General features: G+C 33.5%; 1 protein-coding gene across 2 annotated transcripts in view; it reads left to right on the top strand.

Moving 5' to 3' along the window:
- LOC149375315 (troponin C, isoallergen Bla g 6.0101-like) overlaps positions 1 to 18,414 on the top strand; it is a 389,315-nt gene that overhangs the window by 57,422 nt on the left and 313,479 nt on the right. For both annotated transcript variants that reach the window (XM_089589266.1, XM_089589265.1), the window contains exon 2: positions 8,225 to 8,252. In XM_089589266.1, coding sequence (XP_089445392.1) covers positions 8,225 to 8,252 — 28 coding nt within the window. The remainder of the gene's footprint in view (positions 1 to 8,224; positions 8,253 to 18,414) is intronic.

Raw genomic sequence — 18,414 nt, 5'->3', positions numbered from 1 at the left:
ACAGAAAGAAGTAATTCTGTAATTCGTTATAAGCCTCTATCCATAAAACAAATTTTAAAAAATACATTGATGTAAATATGATATTTAAGCCTACTGTTAAGTGAGAATAATAATAATAATAATAAAATTGATGTTACCATGCAACCTCATGACAACGGGTATTTAGAGATAGTTGATAAAAATAGAAGAGATTCATTAGATTTTGCTTTCAGAGAGCAAAAAGAAGGTGAATTATAGAAGCTTGGTAATTCATTGATAAATTGAAAAAATAATCATATAAGGATGGGTGAAATGAGCTTTCTAATAAGTAATGGGTTAATGGAGTTACTGTTAAAAAAACATCCTTATAAATCTCGCATGACTGAAGATAATTTGGAAAAATATCACTTGCTGTTGAATTCTTCAAGTGCTTACAGGGGGGACTACAACAAAAATAGACCTATCAGAACGCACAGTAGTAATAAATCTAATGAAATCATAGTTCTAATGTTTGATCTCACTGCTAGCAAAAATATGGATTATTGTTACCTCATTACAAAAGTGCTAAAACGATGCAGCAAGAAGATTATGTGCACTGGGACGATCCAAATGAGCTGGTCAATTGCCTTCGATTACGTTTTGCAGAAAGATGTACAGGAAGTTTTAGCCATGACAATGAGATAGCATCGATTATTTAAGAGTTGCATCAAGCTGGGAGTATACATCGAAGCTGACAAGCATTCATGTTAGTAGAAAAATGATTATGAACGTGTTAAGACTTTTTTTGGTCAATCAGGTGTTGGCTATTAACTCACTACAGATGCACAACATAATATTAAATACAAAACAATGTGCAATGTCGTACCAGTTATCCACCAAAATGATGCGATAAATTTCAACACTTTTCAGGAAGAAATAAAATTGATAAGGGATAAGCAAAATAAGATGCTAAGAAATCACAGTGATGTGTAAGCTCAAACAATTGCAAACTTGAAGTGGAAAATAAACAGAATGAAAGAGGTCTTATTCCAGATCTCTTCTCCAGAAGGAAGTTAAACTGGATATAAAATCAATGGTCTTCGTCTCATTCGCTTATCAGCCGTTAATGAGGATAGATCATAAGAAGAAAGTTGTTGAATCGACAAGTTGGATATTTAAATGGAGAAAAAGCGGAGGAAGCCCCGTCCAGCGCCTCATCCTGTGTTAAACAACCTTTCATTCATATTCAAGTTTGTTAAGTTTCTCGTTTTTCATTTATTAACAAATTTAGGAATTGAAACTTAAAATCTCTATGATATGGATTTAATAAAGCACTTTTTTTTTCTTTTAACTTAATGTATACATCATCATTAGCGTCTATTGCTTTTGAAACACGATCTGGAATGAAGACTTAAGATTCATTATCTATGACAATGATTACTCTGCATCCAAAGTGGGTCCGCTCTTTCTTCAGCTGTGACCCCCTTATGGTGGGAGGGTAGTTATTGTTGGCAGTAAAGTTCAATGCAGCAGAATTCGTTTCACTGACACATGAAATTTTTGCTTTCTTGCTTGGAGGTGTATACTCCCAGGGAGTGAGTAAGTTATCTAGCTTGTCAAGCGACTGAATGAGCTTTGCTAGAGGATGCAGCTCTATTTTTAGGTCTTCTCCCTGCTCCATTTTTTCTCCTACCACTTCCCCCTCCACTTTCTCATCGTATTTAAGGTTTAAATCAAACCAATCATCATAATCATCTATCTTTGTTGATCTCAAGACTTTAACATTTTTAATATTTTTAGTATTAAAATGCTAATGATCGATGATTGTGCATTATTTTTCTGTATCCTGTATTATGCTGCAAGCTCAGAATCAATCCTTATAGCAGTGAGTTGTTGTAGAGCACTTGTAACTTTGGACACAATAACAACTTGGGCATCATCTAAGTAGGAAGCAACGTTTATGTGTTCACGATCGATTATCACACCAGTTGCTATGCAGGTCTTGAATGCTGATAGTAGACCATTTTACTGTACTCTAGTACTGCTTTGCACATCATTACTATCTTGTTTACCAATACTGTTTTACTTATCAGCATCATTTTTCACACCGTCCTATACGCTAGGACTGTTATGTTTACTAGTACTCTTTTGCACACTTTTATCACTACACTACAGCTACTTGGAAAGATCCTGCCACACTTACAGTTCTCCTCTGATCTTCCTTAATGAACTGGTTGATTTGTCCTCAATGTGTAGCAAAGTAGCAAGGATAAATTGGGAGGATTGCATCTCTCCTCTAGACATCAATGATGATGTGATAACATATTTATTGAGAGCTTCGATTGCCTGTTCAGTCAGCTCCAACCATCTTTGAAGATCGTCATTATCTGCATCAGCAATCTGTCTCAGGGCACTTTGCAGCAAGTCTCTGGTATGCTTAAGGTAGTGTAATGACATTGCTCTCTTTGATGTTGACTCTTCAAGTTCTAAGCTCTGAATACTTCTAATAAATTGCGGGTACTTCTTCTGTATGATTTTTTTCTTTGAAATTATTATTTATTTTAGAGATGTGGGGGGGGGTACTAAATATTTAATATTAATAGGAGCATGTATATCTTAATTCATAAGAAAATGTTTTCAAAAAAAGGGTTGGAGGCTCTGAACCTCGCTCCCCATGCTGTGCAGTCCAATCAGTTTATTTGACTGCCCCATTAACCGGTTTTTAAAATTTTTTATATATAGTTATGATGAAACAACGCTTTTTAGGATCTTCTTCATTTTTATTTTCTTTTATTTCCCTCTCTTCATCTGACTCTGCTCCCTCTTCGGTTTCATCGAGGACAGAAAACGAATTAGAAGAAGACTTAAGGTTAACATCAGAGCTTTCTTCCTCTTTATCATCATCATTATCATCCTCATCATCATCATCCTCATCATCATCATTATCATTATCATCCTCATCATCATCATCATCATCATCATCATCATCATCATCATCATCATCATCATCATCATCATCATCATCATCATCATCATCATCATCATCATTATCATCATCATCAAAAAGACAATGTCTCACTTGATTTGGATGACGCTGACAAGGGTAGAGTAAATAGAAGCCTCTTTAGGAGGCAAAAATATTGGTGGTGATTTTGGTTGTGGTTGTGACAATCCCCTCAGGAAAGGTGTGTTGAAAAATTTCTCCTTCCATAGTATAAGCTCTCTCGAAGAAACTTTCCTCGGAAATAATTTGCACATCATTATCAGAGAAATGATCTTTTCTTTTTATTACTATAAAAATTATTTAACAATCATTAAAATAAAAACAAAACAGTTTAAAAAAAAAAAAGGTTTATACAATTACACTTAAATTTGAGTAAAGGTAGAGCCAGGGAACATTATCACGAGAAAAGTTTTCTTTACCTTCCATTCCTCTAAAATTATAAAACTTTTTATTCTATCAATTCAAATTCTGAACAAAAAAGAATAATATGCATACATGATTCTTTGTAGCAAGCGTGAAGAGTTAAGATTCACGAGAACGACTTGCTCTTGACAAAGTTAAGTGAGGAATGGTACTCGTTGCCGATACCATGGGTCTTTTATGCACGTTGAGAGGTGGTAAGAGACAACAACAGGGAGTGGAAGACTACTAGAGGATGGGGGTAGTGTTTTAGTGGGAAGAGGTGTAAGTAGGAAGTGGGAAGGATTTAAGGAGCTTAAAAGAAGGCAAAGATCTCAGTTGAAAGTAAGTTGGCTCAGTGGTTGGACCTACCAGTCCAAGTTTTAAGACGCGTACTTTGCGCTCGAGATTGACTAAGCCCTTAATCTTTCTTACTATTACCCTATGTAGGTGATAGGGATAATGATTAGAGGGGCGTTAAAGAAATTGGGAAGGAGTGAATATAAGGAGCTTGCTGAAGTTGGCAAGCTCAGTTGACAACGAGCTAAGCAAGATATCAGACCTACCTGATCATGGACTATATCGTTGACATTCAGGGCTATAGTAAGTCCACAAATATTTTTACTCCCAAAGAGCTAGTTACTTAACCACTAAAGTCTGATGCTCAGCCAGAAATTTTCACATCAACCCCTCATGTAAATGGTAAAAGCTTTAACATGAAGAATGCACTGTTAATGCTTAGAAAATACTTTCATGGGATACCTTGGGACTCAAAAAGTACGTTTTTCTCTGTTGTTACCTTTATTGCTAAGTATTTCTTGAAAGACGCCAATATCATTTACGTCAAGAGATTAAAAAAAAAAAGGTGGTTAAAAAAAGTACTGTCAGAGAAGTAAGTACTTTAAGCAATAATTTACAGTGTTGCAATTAGTATTAACTCTACTATGTTTTAGACACATCTGTAATGCTGAAGACTTGGTTCCCACTATCAGTAAAATAAATAAGGAGTACTAAGCATGCTTTGCTCATCACTTATGCACAAAGCCTGTTCGTGCTGTCAAAAATGCCTCTGCTTTAAGTAAATGGCTACTCACCTCAAGAGATACAGTGGTTAATGTACTCCACTCTGATGTTGATGATCAGTAAAATAAATATGAGAAAACTTTTTATTAAGATTAAAAAAAAAGATAGATTAAATGAGAAAACAGTATATGGTTGTTCTCCACTGGTAGAGGGAGGGTAAGGCTTCTACCACACTTTCATTTTCTACATAATCGTTAAGGTATTCAACCAAAATATGAATGCAATAAATGTATCTCCAAACGAAGTAGTATATATTTCATAAAAAGCATAGGTCAGTTAAGGAGTTACAGGGTGATGTATATCTGCAAAAAGTTTCAAAGTTGTATAATTGATCTTATAGTTGAATATAGCTAAAATAAGAAAATTGACCTTATGGTGTTATATCAACATCTCTCTATATTTTTACACCTCGAAATTTCTTCTTCCTGTAAGTAAAATATTTTTTGGCTTATCTGTTTGAATACTTCAAATACAAGCAATCTGTAAAGATTAAAGAAAGTTTCTTATCAATATAAATTTATAGGACTCAATATTTAATTTTATTAAGTGAGAAAGTGGGTCATATTTCAGTACACTCATACAATGACTAACAAAACTATAAATATTGTTTCATATTTAAGTTTTCAAAAGACACACGATTCGGATTTGTTTTTTTTTCACACACGGACTTACATCTTTAGCATCTATAAGAATGGCTTAGGTTTTTTTTAATTTTCTTTAATATCAGACTTACATGCACTCTCAATATGCTGTTCTTCAGATACGTACCACTATATATGAAGGTTTATATAATTATTTGAAATGTAATTCCAAACTTGCAGATATTCATGATAAACTATTAAAAAATTTCTTAAAATAAATACATTTTTCATAATAATCAAAGGTGTCGTGCTAGTAGTTGTCTCAATTGAAATAAAAGTACAAGAAGCTGAAACACTCATCGTAGCATTAGCAGATATAACATTTACAGAACTAGAAGTTATATCGGCAGGACATGATCTTTTACCCTGCAAGGTACAAAGTGATGATAATCCAATAGGTGGAAATTTTTTTCTTACCATGTAATCTAAAGATTCATACATTTCAGGATGTCGGGGATGAACATCGTTATATTGCCATGATAATGTAGGACTCCTTTTATTAGTAACTGGTGTCATTATTGGATTAACATAAGATTTTCTTATACTGATTACTTCATTATCATCACTACTATCTAATAGTACGACTTCAGCCTAAGATTAAATATTAAAATTTAATGAGTATAGAAATGAATATTACATAGGAACAATAGTTGTATTGTCATTGCACTGAGATTGCTTTATGGAAACAATGTATGTCTCTTGCTGCTGCACATGGAGAGCTTGCTGCTGTACAGGAAGAGCTTGTGTCTGCACGGGAGAGTTTACTGCATTAAGAGAGATTGTGCCTGCTTCTGTACAGGAAGACCTTGTGTCTGCTGCTGCATAGGAAGACCTTTTTGCTGCACAAAGAGAGCTTACTACTGCACAGGAAGGGCTTAAGTCTGTATGATAAAAAGATTTTGTATGATTTCTGATGATGAATTTGCAAAAAATTTTAACAAATAACTGTACAAAAAATATTGACCTCATGAAACATGCAATATTAAATCCCATTTAAGATAATTAGAGGCTACTTCTCATGAAACTAAACCTCATTAGGATCTTTTAAAATTGTCACACTTGGATTATGTTGGTCACAAAGCCTTGCATGGTCTATGGGTATACAAACTTCTAGCAAATTGTTAGACCTATGAGTGGACAGCTCTTTGACCTTAGATTTATCGTCAGCCCACTGCTCATTTTTAAGAGTAGATTCGTTCAACACCAAAAGATATAAAGAATCTAAATTTTTTAATGTTAAGTTTTGCCTATTTTCTATTATTTTAGTTGGTGTAACAGCTTTATCAGATAATGGTAATACAGCAGCACTTGGTACTAAGCACTACTGCTTTTAAGGTGAAGAGTTAGAAGATGATAATAAGGACGACAGCTTTCAATTATCCTCTAGAGAGCCAAGAGCAATAGGATCAGACAAACCTGACACTACCACACCAGCAGACTTTTTCTTTGAAGTCGTTGTTGATGGTTTCTTCTCCATTATCGTTTCGTACGTAACTGAGTCTAGCACCTATATATGCGCGATGACAAAAATAATCCCATGGAAACAACAATGATAAGCAGATAAGGAGCAAGGACGAGTGGATAAAGATATAGTACTCACGCGTGTTTACTTGTACGTAGCTGCATTAGGCACCTATGTGTTCCCCGATGATGCGACGATGAGGATTCAGGCAACAATGAAGAGATAGTAGGCATTGAGCATCAAGGCCGGGACGGAAATAAGCGCACTCACAACTCTCTTGGGTATAACAATACTCACAGGTGCGTGTACATTTGAAAGTAGCTGCGTCTGTACTATACATGAGCACCAAAAGAATATAGTGCTACAAACAGCCCCAAAAACTAATATCGGTACTGACCATCTCTTTAGTTGCACAGTCGATAACACACCTATTTAAAACGCACGCGCTCATTTAAATCAGTGGTGAATCAATCTATTTTATATATTTAGGACGAGTTTTTTTTTAATTTACGTACTAAAATATTCGGCCACGCGTTTTTTTGGGAGGTAAGATTCGATGTTTAAGATTTCACGGATAAAAGCGGTTGGTTGGGGCTCTGATCAAGCTTGCCATAAAATAAATATTAGAATCACATTAAATTTCTTTAATTCATCTTATGGGTGTAATAAATGTAAGAGACATATTTAAGTTATTTTTAAGTCACTTTCTTGTTATCTTTACAGCCATTTTTTGGTTACCTCTAAGCCACCCTTAAGACAGCATCAGATTATCCTAAAGTCATGCTTCAGTTATCTGTAAGGCATTTACGTTCACATCGATAAGACAGTGTACCATTTTCCAAATGTGTGCTCGCACTCACAGTCGTCGATGAGATAGCACGCTAGTGCAGCAATGCAAGTAAAGATGAGCGTGCTCACTTAAATTTTCCTGATTCAAATATTTCTAATAGTAATAAACATAATCATTAACACAAACTTTTTTAACAATCCGATGTTTTGAAATAGGATACTGTTGTTTGATTAAGGCTATGCTAAGATCGGTGGGTATGACCATACCCTCCTGCCAGCTTCCACGAGGAGGGGGTCAGTGTGCAATAGCACGAAACTCTGATGGAGGGGGGAGGTAACCCCACACCAGCCTAGTTTACCTACTGACGCCGCTGATGACAAAGACAAAAATGACAATGACGACGACAATGTCGATGACGATGACAATGATGCTGACGACGAGAAAAACAATGACGATAAATGATGAATAAAAAAATATTTTAATTTGTCATTTTTTGTACCGATAGGCAAATTAGTATATACATACTGCATATAACTTACTATCTTAGTCCTTCAAACTAGCTGATATTATAATATGTAATCAATGTCTTGAAACTCCAAAATGATGAATTATTCATGTGAGTCTTAAGATATAAGCAACATAAGAAAAATATTGCTTGTGTTAAGATACAATACAAGCAATACTTGCAATACGAACTCACTGTTCACTGGATCCGTAATTAAGGTTTTTTTTTGTAACATTACTCAATATTAATTAATAAGTTACTCGACAATCTTTTATAAATAATATGCACCTGAAACTGGTTTTTCAGCATATTTTCATCTACTATATTATATAACTATTTTTTTAATTGTAGATTTGAATAATGCATAAAACTTTTTTTGTAGGAGGATCTGACAAAAGATCAAATAGCACGTAAGTACCATTGAATATTTTTTTTGTATTAGTTTGCAAATTAACTAAGAAAAACAATCAAAGCTAAGGTATGCAAAGAGAAAAAGTTTCCGTCAACTATAGAAGAAAGGATCCTTTGAATAGTAAGCATATTTTTAAGCAGTGGTGTACACTAAATAACAATAAAGTGATTTGCACCCTTTGCACCCGTAGAATCACTTGGGGCCTACGGGCATAACAATTTTTTGCACCCTCATAGCCCAAAGTGATTTACCGGGTGCAAAGTGTGTCCATGGGCACAAAATTACACTTTGCACCCTCAGTAAGAAGAACATTTAACGCGACTCGAGAACCAACGTACAACAATCGCGCCCTTCGTGCACTCATGTTTGTACTTTACCCTATTGACGTAATGTACCATTAATAAGAAATTTTTTTCTTAGTGAAATAATAACTTCCTACTACTTATATAACTTGAACATAAAACGATAATTTTCTAAGTTGGGATCCTTATCTTTAGTAGTAACAGTTTTCCAATGATGAAAGAATGCTAATGTTAACTTTTACCTTTTTACTTAGAACGATAAGTTAGATACAGATGCCCTTATACACTGTCACACCTACATGGTATTTTGTATATTTTCCGCTGTAAAACATTGATTATGTTTTCAAACAAAACTTTTTTATTACTTGAGAATGTATGACACATCCTTTAGATGATATTTATTACACACGCGCTCACTTATACACACGTGTGCTTATGCGATTAAGAAATTGATATACTTTTTCACGACATACACATAAAAGCGTTATCATTTTTTTAAAATTATGAGTACAAATCATTGTGCTGAAGTGTACACAACTGGGAATTTCTGTATTCTAAGCATGCCATTTTATGTGATAATGATGCAGCATTTGCAGGTAGCCATGCTTTTTGGCTTTAACTTAAAAAATGCTTCGGCTAAATCGCAAGATCACTATGTGAGGCAAATACGGAACTTTAGAAAAGATTGCTGATATGTTATAAGTAACTGAACAAAGGATTTTAAATTGTTATTATAACACGGGTATGATTCAACAATAAAAATATTTACTCCCACATTCACTTCAGGTAAGAGTTATTACACGCCATTTTATCAGTCATAACACCTGCTCAATAGATAAAATTATAAAAAGATTTTGTACAAAACAACGACAAAAGATGACAAGTAAATCTACTACGATAATTTGGAAAGCAGATAGTCTTGGGGTAAGTCTTGCTACGCGTTAACTACAATAGTCAAACCAAATGTTTATAATAAGGAGCTAATGCTATGCAGCTCGTGTAAATGGCTTTACAAAAACCTTATTCTAACAAAACTGTTACTGCAGATTGTTATCAACAACAATCAATACAAATAAGTCAAGTATTCGAGCTTTAATATTTTGAGTATGCTATAAAGTAAGACTAAATAACATTTTAGCGTGACAATGCTGAGCTACATGTTGATAGAAGTCGCACAGAATACATAGCAACAACTCACGTGGAAGCTCTGACACTACCTTAAACTCTCTAGACTCGACTTTTTTTAATTACTTCTTAGTTAAGTTAATAGCTCATAACCTGGCCAATCTACACTTTACGTTAGTAACCATTTCTCTAAATAAAACATAGAGATATAAGCATAGAGTAAATCAGGGTTACAGCTGGCTCTAAGTAAAAGTGTTGGAGCCAGTACTTGCTAAACCTAGTCCAATGATTTGCTCTAGCTCATGAAGACTCTAGCATGGCTCCTGAACAGACCCCACTCATTTAAGCTAACTACAGTGATTAGCAAGAGACAGAGAACTAAATCCCAATAGTTTCATCTATCTCTCTCTTTTCCAATATCACAAGATTGGAGCTCTTGTTCACTGTATGGAAATATTTTTATGGAGTAATCTCTCATATTACAAAAATTCTTCGTTATCGGTTAGTATCTACTACTTTTTTTCGTAAAATTAATATTGCTTTAGATCTATGAACATTTTGTACTTTTAAGTAACAAGAAGAAACAAAATTTGTATTTCCATGAAGAAACTTACTTTTGCAAATTCATTGTATAACAAATAGTAGGTTGTGTGCCTCTTAAATTTGTTTATAAAATGCAATGATAAAGAGTGTTATTATGTATTTATCAAAAAATAAACTACTAACTTACACTTTACGAAATGATGCTATTTAAAACAGAGCCTCAATTACTTATAATTAACAGCGCTATGATACTGATGTTTACATAACTTTATGCAAAGCTAGTTTCAATATCTTCTCTGCAATTTCAAACTGGATAGTTGCAATTTCTTAGGACAAAAAGTGATTACTGTTATATAGTTAACATCACCAGAAATAATTGTGTGTTCCGCAGAAAAATTATTGTTCAGATAAAGCTGACTAATGCTTATTAAAATAGCTTAGGACTGTATAAGTAATTAGTGATAGTCAATGAATAATACTTTCTCACCAAGTTTGTACGATAAAAAGTCTTATAAACTTGTGCTACAACTTTTTCATGTTGTACATTGACCACTGCTTGTAAGGTTTTTGTATTTGAGGACCATTCAGAGGAGATAAATCAGTAAGACAGTATTAAAATACCATCAACGTTAGTAAAGTCTTGACATCTCTATTTTTAGAACCCTCAGGGCAAAATTAGTCCGAAAAAAGTGTGCAATAAATATGCATGTTTAATCTTGCATTATCGATAAATTAATATTGTTATCAACAATTAATCGTTTTAATCGATTTTTAAGCATTGCCCCCGAAACGAATCAAAGTTTAATTATAACCATCGTATTCTGCATCAAATTTTACGTAAAAATTATGTTTTCTAAATGTAGAGACTTTTCAATTGTTATTGTTGAAATGTTCATTTATGTAGCACATAATAGTAAAAAAATCTGTTTTTAAAGTTAACAGTAAAAGTTGTAGATAATTGAAAGATCTACAACTTTCGTGTTTACCATTTCTCAGTATAACCTCAAAACTTTGTATTTTAATGCAAAAAAGCGAGAAATCACCATTTTTTCATTTACTTCGTATAAATAAATTTATTTTATTCAGTACAAAATTTTAATAATATTATGTTATGAGTGATTTGTTTTGCAGTCTTATCTCCTAAATAATAAAAAAACGAGTTTTTATTAAAGAAAAGAAAAAGGTTATTAAGCACTAGAAAAAAAAAATAATAATAACAATGCTTGACGTAACATAAACACGAAAAATGTTTTTTGTTCTTCAAATTTTTTTATTGCCACTTTGTTTTTTTATTGTTTTATTAATTGTCTGCTTTTACATAAAAAAAATTGTTTCATCTCTATGATTTTTTGGAATTTCGAAATTTTGCAGAGAAGCCTGCGTACATTACGATCTAAGATTCAAAGTGTTACCCACGCTGCTCGCGTACATTCTACGTACTACAAGTTTAATAGCTTTTGGATCAGCTGTGCGTTTAGTTTGGTCCTCTACTAAGACATATTTTCACTCGTGGTAATTTTCAGTTAAATAATTTTTATTTTGTAACAATGCCACGGAAAGTGGCACCAAAAATGCAAAATACTAGTTATCGATCAGACAGGTATTTTAATCCTTTTAATCTAAGACATCTAACAATAAACACTTCTAATTTGAGGACAGCAAATAAAAACCATCTTTTGAAACTGGACTTGGCAATTTCGCCAGATGCATCACAACTAAGAATTTGTTCTGTTTGCCGCTTGAAGTTATCAAAGTTGAAAAAAAAAGATGCAAGAGAAAGTGAAAATGAACTATCAGAATTGGTACGTACAATATTATGATTATTATATTGAGTTTAGACATACCTAACTTCTCGTAGAATTTTATGTTGATGTTTTGTTCTAATCTTTTTTTTAGACGGGACAGAAGGAGGACTTTTTAAGTGAAGAATCTAATGTAAAAGTTGGGAGCAGTGACGGTACACCTGGATTTTTGGAGGATAATACATCTTTGCCAAGTAAATGAGTGGATTTTTCCAACAAAGGATTAGGCTTCTTCGGATCTTCACCCATCAAAAAACAAACACTATCGTTGAAAAGGTATTTGGTAAAAAAATCAAAACAAATATCGTCCATAATTGATAAGAAAATTTGTAATTTGAGCCAAGATAATTTAGATGATCTTAAAGTAGATAATGAAAAGTCCTTGATAATAAGTGCTTTGTAAGAAAATTTCAATACTTCGGCCAACCAAGTTCCTAACATTAAAATTTGTAGTATTTTTCGATCGTGGTATTATAAAAAAGTTAAAGACACATTTTCTTGAAATTTAAAATTCACTTCAGGGTAAACGTTAGAAGAATGATCAGGCAATCGTGCAACTATTTTCAATTTATTATAGAAATGACTTAGATGAATTAAAGTTTTCAAGTTTTATTTGCATTTCTGAATGCCTACTTTACGACACTATTGCCGTACATCTATATCAATAGTAGTTGATTGAATTTATATAAATAAATTCACCATGTGTTAATAAAATAATATACATGTCTGACGGTGCGTGGACAGTCTAAGAACCACAAGAACTTTTTTTTACCATTACGCCCTACATAAATTATTATTTTAACAATATCAATTGAAAAGCCTCTATATTTTGATTTTGACGTGAAATTTGAAGCACAATACGATGGTAATAAAAAAAACTGGATGTATATTAAGGGCAATTGTTAAAAATCGATTAAAATAACAAAATTGTAAATAAAAATATAACTTCGTTGATTTTTTTTTGTAATTTTTTTTCATTAAGTTTAACTTTTTATCTACAAAAGTGCCATAGATAAAGGTCTTGTAGCTCTTAAAGATTCGCAGATATACATTGTTTCAAACAAGTCTCCAACAACTATTGTAAAATTTGTTGTAACTTATAAAATTAAGAATCGGCGATAAAAAAATAATTTCTCATAAAAGTATCTCTCATTTTTCAATAGAGAAACTGGAAAAAAATTTTTAGCCAAATCAGAGAGATGAAAGTCAAAATCCGTTTAATTTGTAAAAAAATTACCCTATTATGATATTTAATGTAATTGTTTTTTTACGTTTTCGTAACCTTTACTTTTAGGACAAAATTCTTTGTAGGTTAAATATTTATCGACAAAGTTTTTTAGCCCAGATTTCTTATTTTTATCATTATCATCCTTAGAAGAAATTTTTCAATACTTAACTATGGTTGTAAAATTGCTCGTACACAGGTTATGTGACATTGTTACGTCCGAACATCAAAGTGAATGGCAGAACTCGTAGATTCGTTCTACAAACAAATGAATTTAGTTCTTATTCGTCAGAAACCAGCCGATCATGTTGGTCTTGAATCCATCGGGTAAGCCTTACATAAATGCTTCACGACCATCCATTTCTAGATATAATTTTGAATCAGGCTGTTGATTTTCAGAAATATTTTTGGATGCGGCTTCTATTTTTGCTGCTGTAGCGCCTTATCTAATGAGTTAAAAGATTCTTTCATGAAAATCGCGAACACTTTTTCCCTGTTTCGTCTGAGAATTATTGATATCGGTGATGTACTGAGCGTAAGTTTTAGAAGGAGCAAAGTGTGCCTTTAAATGGTTTATAAGATCGTCTAATGTATTTATTGTTAATTTGTCTAGACAACTTCTTGCTCTACCCTTCAGCCTAGAGATGGATGTTCCTTAAAACATAGGTTCTTCCACATTTAAGATAAGGGACCTACCGTTTTTACTATCTTGTAAGAAATCTTTGAGTAGTGTATTTTGTCTACTATATATAGGTATATGTAGAGCAGCTTGATTAATGCGTAAAGTTGAATTATTTAGAGCCACGTTACGTGATAATTCAAGGAATTCAAGTAATTTTTCGGCTTCCCGTACCCTATGGTATTGTTCAAGTAACTTTACCCTTGTAGCTACATTAGCTATCTTGTTTATTTCTCAAGCGTATGATACATTATGGAAAAATTTTGAAAATAAAGAAAAAAAGAGAAAAATAAGTGTAAAGAAAAAAGATATGATGAACAATCTTGGGTTAGGTTACAGCATACTTCAAGTAAAACAAAAAGCTTAGTTCCCCACAAGGGATGCCAATTTGTTACGTCCGAACTTCAAAGTGAAGGGTGGAACTCACAGATTCGCTCTACAAACAAATAAATTTAATTTTTCAAATAAAACGTCCAAAAATTTAATTTTTATTTGTCAGGAATCAGCCGTAAGCCCAAAGGCCTTATTGGCTCTTACTTACAGTATGCTTTTATTTTAAATCGTTGTCTTAGCGTTGTGGTGTTAGGTTTCCGCGAATGGTATGCGAAGAGAGGGGTTGGTATATGGTACGTCGAGCTAGCGTTGACCTACTGTTTCATTTTATCCAGTCATAGCGTATTTTATTTGTCTCCTTACCATACGTCCTTGTAAGATCTTTGTCATCTGTTATGTACTTAATTTTTGCTTGGTACATAATTTATTTATCATAGTAAAATTTGTATTTCCATCAATTAAAATTTTTAAACTTAAAATACTTTAAATAATTTAGTAATAAGAGTATTTTAATCAAGAAAAAAAATATAATCGACAACCAAGTTATTTCTTATCTGATGATTTAATAAGTAGTCATGCCAAAAATAATTAATTTTACAAATAATGTAAATTATGAAGGTTCATGTTCGCGCTTACAAGTTGGGCTGTGGGTGGAGGAGACGTGGTAGTGGAAGGAGAGACTGATCGGGTGGTGAAAGGAGTGGCACGGGTGGTATAGGAGAGGTAGTGGGGGCGGTGGGTGGTGAGGACTACTCGGGTGGTAACGTCAGGGAAAGAGGCCTTTTCTGGATGCTATGACGTTGGATGGTACTGACGGCTCCCTTCCTTTCCGACCGTGAATCAAGCTCAACGTCATCAGGATGGGTCCAGAAGGTGTAGGTGACAAGCCCAACGTACAGCGCGAGAGGAAGATGATCAAGCATTAACGTGTATTTCTTATGAGGGGATGTTGTTTTATTTTCTTCTTTCACTCATTGTTTATGAGTCTCAGCATAATCGTTGTTTTTTTTTTGTTCTTTTCAAGAGCGGGCATATCGAGTTGTTGGAGAGAAAATTTTATTGGGAACAGTGGATTGCGGATCCCGTTTAACTGCGACCAGCGTTGGCTTACTTGACGCAGTACCTTGCTAAGGAATTCAGCCAGCTTATGAATTTAAACTGGAGATTCTAAGGATAGTATGTAAATGGGTTTCAATAATAACAAAACTTTAAATTTAATACACATATATTTTTAGTAGCTTCAAAAAAAACACACAATAATTTCATGGTTATTAATTTTTTTTCCAACATATTATATCCATCTTTTTTTGGATAAGAGCGAATATTTTTGGAATAATAATTTCCCTTCACTTTTGGTTGAGATGCCTTAACGTGCTTTTCTATAAGAGACTTTTGGCTGTTTTTATCTTTCTTCTCCGCCTCCTTACTGAAGCTGTTATATTTTGGTTTGCTAAAGATCGGACCCATGTTGTTAATGTTGACTGCTCAATTGTCACAAAATAACTGAAGCAATGCGCAAATTCTTATCAGCTTATAAGACGGTGCTAATTTCTAAGTACTACCACATGGCAAGATGTACTTTAATTTTTTTATCTTAAATTTCATGCTTACTTTATTCTTTTTTTTTGCCTACAGACGGTCATCGTTTTTTATACCAACATTAGTAATAGTTCCAGAGTCACTATCAGTATCACTATCATTAGTATTAATTCCATCAACAGTATCCCAACTGGAAAGCGTTTTAGAAAATTTCTTTTTATAACTATTAGGCGCGTCTAAAAAACATTCTTAGTCTGGTTTAATGCAACTTCCCACCAAAGAGAAAAGCCACAATTTTATTTTATAAGCCTTACTAAGTGCACAATATTAAATTCTATGTAGACTTTTTTGTACATTATGAGTACGACACATTAACGCCTTTGTTGAATATCCCATATTAAGAATGTGACGCGATGGCACCATATACTGCTGAATGTTAATCACAGTACACCCTATGGTCGATTCATTTTGTATTTTTTGCTACAGTGTGCAAATGTTGCTGTAACTTTCTAATGGAACAATTACCCACAAACCAGCAAGGTCTATGCACTCGCTTCGACTGAAAATCGTTGTTTTGGCGCACATCCATAATTGAGGTGAAAAGATTGCACAAGGGCCACCGATCCAATGACTGATCGCTGGTCTAATAAGTGACACCACACCCACTTCTTTTAGTAAAAACTGTCGAGAAGCGTTGAGAAAAACCCCAATTTCAATAACATAATCCTTGTAAAAATCCATTTCTATTTTGCAGCTCAAAAGCGTCGTACTAACTGCGATATAAACGCGTATCCATCGCGTTTGATGCTGCGTGATAAACTAAGCAACACTCTGCACCGAAATTAGTTCATATACACGTTAGTGTAAGCACTGCGCAAGTGTGTGTGTGTTTTATCAGAATGAATCAACAGTTCTTAATATTTTAATCTTAAGCTAGTTTTGAGGAAAAAACTACAACAATATAATTCAAAACATTTATTTATGACATAATTTTAAAACAAATACAGTTCTATTGAGTTTTTTACTATACATCTTTTTCAGAATTAGTGACAACTTCTCATTCCATATAAAAGTAGAATTTTTTCTCTCGTTTGACATTGTGGGTAGCACACATAGATCCATACGCACCATTATGGTGAGAACATGCAGTAGCCAATGTTGGGAGTTCCAACTCTGGATAATTAACCATATCATTAAATTAAAAACAAAACCTTTCTAGCCACTTCTTCTTCACTTCTCCAATCACAATAATCTTCTTAGCATTTTTGAGATTCTTCTGGAGAACATTACCAATTTCTGTGTAGTTGACAACATCTGATTGCCAATTTTATCTATGATAGGATAGCTCAAGCCATAAATTTTCACGTTTGTATTTATCATTTAGTTTGCGCTAAGAAAATGGTGGCTTAAAGAGAAATACTTGAGGCTCATTATCTTCACGGAGTGAAAGAATTGCCAACTCTTTAAGCACATAATCGTTGCCAGGCTTCTTAAAGCTCTACATATCCACCATGTACTCCATCTAGATAAAAACTGACTTCACTGCTAGGATTTTTTTTTTTTTTTTTTTAATTTTATATACGTGCTTAAACAAGCTTTCTTACGTCACTACTAATGGGATTGTACTCTACGATGCGATCGTGTAGAATGAGACAGTAAGCAGATACATTTTCCTGGAAATTCTCTCGTGCTTCAAACTCCAAGCGCACGTCCACTGGCGGACTTTTCAAAGCTTTATTCTGCTAAGAGCAGTCAATTACAATAAAAGGCATGTGTGTGATAAAATCTTATTTATTCAGCATAGGTTCTGGTTCTTACCCATAAAAGGCGGCTCAAAAATTCTTATACACATCATATAATGTTGAAAACTGATTTTTATTAATATCAAGATTGTGATTTCCATAAAAATAGTACTGTGAGTTTAAGAAAAGCTTAACATTGCTGATATTATAGTGATCAAAGAGACTGGCATTAAAAGCAGGATCATTTTTTCGCTTATTCTGGAAATCCAAAATAACAAAACGAGGCTTTTCTAACTGATTGGAAGTTTTAATAGCCCACACATGCCTAAAAGTTTTTGGCAAAAAAGGGTACTCATACAACTCCCAATTGCAACAACTCATAGAAATAGGCTTGAATTTCACGATAAAATCAAGCAAACGAATTTTTTGTCTGTCCAATGCAGTTATGTAAGGCACGAGCCACTCAATCTGAGTCAATTTCAGCTTATACTTTTCGAAAATTCAATTTTCAGGTACTTGTATAACGGCGCTATTATCATCTCTTGATCTTGTGAGAATTAATTCATGCTTTGCATTAATCACAACTTTGCGATAGTCTTCAGCGAAACCAAATATCATACTCAAAGGTATTGACACTTCAAAATAAAAATGATCATTGATAATAGATTTTTTCTCTTTAATGTCTATCCAACCAGAATTTTTAAGCATTAAACTCTGAGTGGGAGAGAAAGATATCCATCTTTTCATTAAAATTGTCAATCCAACATTCTTACACCTATCAATTTCTGTACCATCGTACTAGATTTAAAGGCGGGCGACGTATCTTAAGGAGATCCGTACTGCCTCGGTTGCCTGATAGTGCATGTAGGA

Source organism: Copidosoma floridanum, unplaced genomic scaffold (genome assembly GCF_036245765.1).
Source record: "Copidosoma floridanum isolate Cflo_tuat_1 unplaced genomic scaffold, Cflo_Japanese_pri ptg000008l, whole genome shotgun sequence".
NCBI lineage: Eukaryota > Metazoa > Arthropoda > Insecta > Hymenoptera > Encyrtidae > Copidosoma > Copidosoma floridanum.
This window is presented reverse-complemented; position numbering and strand designations above follow the sequence as displayed.